The sequence below is a fragment of the Stegostoma tigrinum genome, chromosome 16, assembly GCF_030684315.1.
Source record: "Stegostoma tigrinum isolate sSteTig4 chromosome 16, sSteTig4.hap1, whole genome shotgun sequence".
Lineage (NCBI taxonomy): Eukaryota > Metazoa > Chordata > Chondrichthyes > Orectolobiformes > Stegostomatidae > Stegostoma > Stegostoma tigrinum.
This window is the reverse complement of record NC_081369.1, coordinates 29,339,067-29,346,548: the sequence shown is the minus strand read 5'-3', so window position 1 is coordinate 29,346,548 and position 7,482 is coordinate 29,339,067. Positions and strand designations below refer to the sequence as shown.

The window sequence follows — 7,482 nt, the reverse complement described above, 5'->3', positions numbered from 1 at the left end:
TGTTCAGCAAGGTTCAGATTGTTCATTGGACCTTTTAAGTATCCTACCCTCCTGTGACTGACCAGCGCCTAGCATTTCGATCCACCATCATCCAGCTCGCCAACCCCTGCTGTTCCTGTAGCTCTCCATTCTCCCCTTCTTAGTCCGTCAACAACGAATGTCACCACTGAGAATCACAAGCATCTTTTGGGGCACCTCAACTTTGAGGTCCCACTATCCCTCTGAGCCTTACTCCACCCCAAAAAAGCCACCTGCATCCTGACGTTCTTTGACCCCTTCTAGAAGACAATATGCTCCCTGGGCCTCACCTTTCAAAGCCCTAATCAAAACATCCAATTGATTCCACCAACCCTGTGACCATTCCCTTCACCAGACTCACAGACTGAGCCCCAGTTGGCCTCAGTTGAATTGTTTTGAAATTAGAGTTAATCAGCAAGGGCTTATCCTGAGGCAGATAAAGGTACGCAACTCATCACCTACATGAGATAATGGGAACTGCAGATGCTGGAGAATTCCAAGATAATAAAATGTGAGGCTGGATGAACACAGCAGACCAAGCAGCATCTCAGGAGCACAAAAGCTGACGTTTCGGGCCTAGACCCTTCTGATGAAGGGTCTAGGCCCGAAACGTCAGCTTTTGTGCTCCTGAGATGCTGCTTGGCCTGCTGTGTTCATCCAGCCTCACATTTTATTATCATCACCTACATGCCTGCTTTTTGCTGTCGGGTTTTGAAGCGTTGAATTTCCTGATTGATTGGAAGCGAATTGGGAAGGCAAAGTTATTTCCAGTATGTTTTGGTAATGATGAGATTCAAATAGGGCTTCTCACCTGCACCTACATATGTGACCAACCACCTGCGACCAAAAATATTTCTTCCTTCTTTGCCTTTGGCTAGATTTCTTTATTCATTTCACCTGAAACTTACCTTGAAAGTGTGAATCCAACTTTTGCCACTCGTGCAAGTCAGTTCGTCTACCTGTTATTCTCATAGAGTCATGGAAACGGGCCCTTCAGTCCAACATGTCCATGCCAACCAGACAGCCTTTATAAATCTCTCTCATTTGCCAATATTTGGCCCAGATCCCTCTAAACCCTTCCTATTCATGTACCCATCCAGATGCCTTTTAAATGTTGTATTTGTACCAGGCTCTATCACTTTCTCTCATAGCTCATTCCACACGTGCACTACCTTTTGCGTGAACAAGTTGCCTCTTAGGTCCCTTTTAAATCTTTCCCCTCTCACCTTAAACTTATGTGCTTTAGTTTTGGACTCCCCTGCCCCAGGAAAAAGACCTTTTCTATTTATCCTATCCATGCCCCTCATGCTTTTATAAACTTTTATAAGGTCACCCCTCAGCCTCTGATGATCCAGGAAAGTAGCCCCAGACTATTTAACCTTCTCCCATAGCTCAAACCCTCCGAACCTGGCAACATCCTCATAAATCTTTTCTGAACCCTTTCAAGTTTCATAATATCCTTCCTATAGGAGGGAGACCAGAATTGCTCACAGTACTCCAAATGTGGCTGATCCAATATCAGAAAGCAGCAGTATGACATCCGAACTCTTACTCTTGATGCACTGACCAATTAAGGCAAGCATGACAAAATGCCTTCTTCACTACCCTGTCTACCTGCAAGTCCACTTTCAAGGAGCAATGAACCTGCACACCAAGATCTCCTTGTTCAGTAACACTTCCCAGGACCTTACTATTAAGTGTATAAGTTCTACCCTGATTTGTCTTTCCAAAATGCAGCACCTCACATTTATCTAAATTAAACTCAGTTCTAAACCCCACCCCACCACATTGTGTAAACTGATACATGGACATGCTTACATGATCAGTATCTTCAATCATATTTAAACAGAACAGAAAAAAGCAAATTTAACAGGTTAGCATACTTTATAGTTCACTACATTCACTTCTTAAGAATAAAATTAATATTCATTAATTTATTCTATTGACTTTCCTCCAGTGATTAGGGAACTGTACAATGTATTAAGAATCTCTCCCTTCCCTTCTCCAGTATTCAAAATCTCGGTCCTTAACTTCTCTGATGGCTCATTGCTCAAGGACTCTGGGTTAATGTGTTTCTCACTTGTTGACTTGCACTTTCATACCCAATGGATAACACTTTAGAATTCTTCCCACTTTGTAAACCAGTTTTTGTTCGTGATTCAGAATGCCTTCGTAACATTCTTCCATCCTTCTGTGAAACTTCACATCGGATGATGGTTTGTTCTACATCTTCACGATGTTGTGGAAATGACATAAGTTGTGCAGTAGTGATTTTGGTCATGTGATTTCTTGAATCAACTGTGATCAAGTTCACAAATGTGTCTGGGAATGAATGATAATATACTGAGTGGAAGTATTGCCATTCAGTACTGGAGTCTCAGCACTAAATTAATTTTTATCATTTTGTACAATTAAATGTGTTATCTTTCTGCATTAAGTATCATAGTTGGTGCAGCTTGAAGCATCTAAGTTGCAATTACTGCTTTGTGAAACCAGCATACAAACACTGAAAACATTTGCATTATATTCCTCTCTCTACATTGGCATTAAAGAACCCATGACACTATCTGAAAAAGGATAAGTCATTCTCCTGGTGTCCTCACTGTCAAACTAAGTTGAATGGGAATTCATTTCAATTCAGGTTGTGGAATATTGCTAAGTGCTATATAGCTTCCACATTTTGTGATTTAGAAATAGAGATAGCAGTTATAAGCAGCATTGTTTGAGATGTTGTCAGGTGTGTAAAATAAATCCAAGATCTTTCCCTTTCTTGTACACTAATTTCTAGGATACAGATCTTCTACAGCAAAGGAACACAGCACAAAAAAAAATCACTTTTGTGCATAAATCTATACTTGATAATGACAAATATTTTTTGTGGGTTACATTTCTTTCTGTAGCTCCCATATTAAAAACAAATGTAACTAAAGTTTCATATATTTCCCTAATCCATTTCATAATACAGTACGTGAAGAGAAGATACAGCATTAAAATACTGGAGGGCAAATTCTTTAATACTAGACTGCTGTTGGGAAGTGATGGTAAACTATAGGCTCCAAGTAGAGTTGTGATCTGTGTCATTTCCTTCCATACAGGCACCTCCAACACCCAAGTGCACAGTCTCACTACATGTACTTGTCAATCAAAAATGTACAGAGGGTAGCTGGGAGCAGTTCCTTTCAAATTTCAGTGACTTCTTCCATTATTTCCATCTTACTTGGTTTCAAATCATTACTCATTTTCACAAATGCCACTGGTAAAGTGATTCTAAAGATAATAGAATTGTAACTGTGCATGAATTCAGGGATTAACAGCCAAAATAAAACAATTGGAGTTAAATAATTACTTTCTAAAAATTTTCCAAAAACTGTTAAGTTCACTCACAGAAAGGTGTAGACAGGAACAGCAGAGGCACCACTGACTGGAAAGTATAGCCATACATGTTTTGGGTGTGACTTTAAAGATGCTACTGACATGTTTTGATTTTTAGGGTTTTATCTAAAGCAGCTTGTGTAAAAACAGTTAGTTTTTAAATGGATGTTAAATAATCTAATTTATTTCCAGTTTGTAGGAAAGCATTTACAAGATTTCAGCAGTACAAAATGGGTCTTGAAATGCAACGTTCAAAGGAGTGGCAAGCCCAGGATCAGAATATGATCTAGAAGGGCACCTGTCATTAATTAGACTAGGCTCTGCATCCTTCAGCTTAAAATGTTTTTGCCATCAAATCTGCTGAAAATATGAGTTGATAATGTTACAGCAAGGAACAGCATCTGAGACTTGAGAGGACAGAGGAAGTAAAGTTAACCAACAAAATTTAAGCATTGGGAAATTAGCATAGGAAGCACTTAGAAGGACATGGAATTCAAAGTCAACTCAAGTACAAAAAACAGAAATAAGGAGAGAAAAACAAAGGTCTTACGAGGAAAGGCTGAGGGACTTGAGGCTGTTTTCATTAGAGAGAAGATGGTTGAGAGGTGACTTAATTGAAACATATAAAATAATCAGAGGGTTAGATAGGGTGGATAGGGAGAGCCTTTTTCCTAGGATGGTGACGGCGAGCACGAGGGGGCATAGCTTTAAATTGAGGGGTGAAAGATACAGGACAGATGTCAGAGGTAGTTTCTTTACTCAGAGTAGTAAGGGAATGGAACGCTTTGCCTGCAACGATAGTAGATTTGCCAACTTAAAGTACATTTAAGTCGTCATTGGACAAGCATATGGACGTACATGGAATAGTGTAGGTTAGATAGGCTTGAGATCGGTATGACAGGTCGGCACAACATCGAGGGCCGAAGGGCCTGTACTGTGCTGTAATGTTCTATGTTCTATGTTAATGGAGAGGAAAATAAGACAGAAAAAAAAGAGAAGTTTTTTCAAAACTTGAGTTTTTAAATTGTCTCTAAATACATAAAAACCTGAAGGTGTGTGTCTCAACAGTTGTGTTAGTACATTATTGGTGCCAAGAAGATTAGTCATTAGCAACTAACATTTATCACATTTTTGAAGGAGGCTGAGGCTTGTGTAGAAGAATTCATTTTCTGTGACGAGTTTAATGGGCAATTAATTGGCAAACTCCTAAAGAACAAGCTCCTAAAGAAACAGAGAAGACATAGGCAAGATGCCTCTTTAATGAAACTAATGTCAGGGCCGTACAACTCAGAGAACAAATTTTGGATGTTGAGATGTAACTGCACACTTACTTCTCTTCTGAAGTTGCTATTTCAACTTGGTAGCAAATTGTAACTAAAAGTTAAGGCATGACTAAAATCACAGCAAAGTTATATACTTTATGATATGTGAGTGAGCATTGTAACTTCTTATAATTTTATACAGCTGCTTCGCCAGCTTCTAGGAACCCCACAGCATTTTGCAGAAAATCATCACGATTATAACTTAGGTGACTGTGATAGCTAATTTGTGCATAACAAAGTCCAAAAAACAAATAAAGAAGTGAATAAAACAAAGAACTGCAGATACTAGAGATCTAAAACAAAAACAGAAATTGCTGGAGAAACTCACCAGGTCTGGCAGCACCTGTGGGAGAAAGCAGAGTTAATGTTTTGAATCCAGTTACAATTCATCAGAACTGAAATAAAGAAGTGATCTCTCCATGTTGTGCAATTAAAATGTATTTATATAGATATACTTTTACAATCATCAGTTACAGAGCAAAAGAATATATCGTTAATGTCATTAACCGTAATGTATATTGATGCTAGAGGAAAAAATCTATTGAGATTAATGGGGGTGTAATTTGGCTGTTAATATAGCCACTACTGCTTTTGTGAATTTGATTAAGCTAATGTCACACTTTGATGACCAAGTAGCCAATACAAGCACCAGGAACAATGAAGCATTGTAACAATATACAGATAAATTACACATGGCAAAAAAAACATTTTTCTCTCGTCTAAAGTTATTCTTCTATGCCACAACCCACTTGCTAGCAGTTTCCAGACCTTATCAATATCAATCTTGGGCCCCGGTTTTTGTTCCCTATTTCAGCCTGCTGAGGCAGAAGAATTTCTGTCTCAACACGTTATAGGTTCCAAACCCTCTAGTGTCTCCAAAATTCACTTTTAGTGGAGGCAGCTCATCAATTCAATGGCCTGCTGTCTCTGGAAACTGCACACACATGAACTATGGCCCATCCCCAATGACACACCCACCAAAATGAGAGACAGCAGGTTCCAGATGAGAATTGGGATTCCTGACTTATAAGATTTGCACCACAGCAGAGATATTCAGCCGTTAGCAAAAACTGGGTCTGTGGGATGGCTGTTAGGAGGAGCAGAAAGCTGACCAGGGACACTAGCTATTTAATTTCCCTTTCCTTCAGAGTGGTTGCCTCGTAAATTAAATGTAAATGATGTTGTTTGGTATCTTTATTTCACAGTTGAAATTACTCTTGTTTGAAAAAGATCTTTGAATAGTTTGTTATGAAAATTACAGCAGGAGGTAAAAATGATTTTAATTATTTGAATCAAGTAGCCTGGAAATATTCCTACAATGGGCCATATAGGCTTACAGGACTTGCAACATACCAGTGACATTCAATGTTTTATGGCAGTCAAGCTTTTCATCCTGTCATTTTAAATTAACTATTGTGCCCACACCTCTAAGTTACACTTGATGGAATAATTAGTGTCAAATGACAAATCATTTTTACTGTCACGTAATACAATCATTGAGCATCAGGCTCATTCAAGGATAAATTAATTTCTGACCTTTTTTCCCATTTGTTTATAGTAACAAGTAGTAATAAACATGAACTGCCAAGTGACTCTGACTTTCAAAATTCAGCAAATAAAACATAAATGTGAAGTCTGGGCACAAAAGTGTTGCATTTAAAATAACTATGAAAAGGACAAAGTTAATATTATAATAATTCTTTCTGTTTTGAAAATGAAACACAAAATGTGTAATGAGGTTTTATAATAGCAAGGTTATTACACAATATAAACTCGACTTTGGTTCCCCAGTAGAAACATCTCACTTATATTGTGTGTGTCATCTGTCCTTGCAATACATGTATTGTGCAATAACTTATCATTACTGGATGCAGCCAAGGGGGAAACACTTGATCATTTTGTTTTAAGATTTGCAATGTCTTCAAGCCATGAAACAAAAATATTGTTTTGTTTCGTACTGTAACACTCACAGGGGAAATTTTTGTTTATTGGTTATATGTCACTATAAATCAAGAGAATTTCCTCTGTTTTGGATGCGACGTTTACCATCTAATGAAAGGACACCTGCTTCTAGCATTCTGGGCTCATTGTAGTTCCTGGTGACTCTTCTCCTGGAGATGACGGATGCTCTTCAGTATTCTCATCTTCCTCAACACTCCTGAGACTTCCTCCATTGAATTGTTGGATTTCTCCTGCAAAATGAGACGTGCGCATATGACAATCAATTTTCATCAAGACAGATCACTCACACTGCAAGGTCAAATTTCTTTTTGAGTCTGTGATTTTGGCAGGAAAATCAGTCATAAAGCAGACAATGGACCACCAGTCCAGTGCCTTATGGTTTTCAGGCTTGTCATTTTTTTTCAGATTTGTTATATTGTCGATTGGAATTGATCTGCATTTCAATATTGTGTCTCTTGATCTTTTCTAGGCACGTAGGAACCATATTAATGATAAGGTGCGAACTGAGTACAGTGAAAACAATTATAAATTACTATAGAGTTAGAAAGTGAGATAATCGATTTCTAACTAGGCTTTATTTAACATTCTTATGAGTTAAAACAGTTAATTAACTTTTAAGCCACGGGTTTTGTTCTTATCTGCTCTTCACAGTCAAAAATGCATGTATTATTACCTTTTAAGTGTCATGTCACACAAAACAGCTGACAGATTTTATCACCAAATATCAAAACACATTGGGTTATAGCCTTGAAAATACACCAGAAGTTAAATTTCATTACTAAACACAGATTATTTCTCAACAGGAATA

At 38.0% G+C, this 7,482-nt stretch overlaps 1 protein-coding gene across 10 annotated transcripts in view; it reads right to left on the bottom strand.

Annotated features, from left to right (window-relative positions):
- Nucleotides 1–5,191: 5,191 nt before the first annotated feature.
- The window catches only part of LOC125459639 (uncharacterized), a 496,378-nt gene continuing 494,087 nt past the window's right edge, over nt 5,192–7,482 (bottom strand). For all 10 annotated transcript variants that reach the window (XM_059651678.1, XM_059651677.1, XM_048546255.2 and 7 more), the window contains one exon: nt 5,192–6,904. In XM_059651678.1, the coding sequence (XP_059507661.1) occupies nt 6,783–6,904 (122 nt within the window). In that variant the 3' untranslated portion in view covers nt 5,192–6,782. The remainder of the gene's footprint in view (nt 6,905–7,482) is intronic.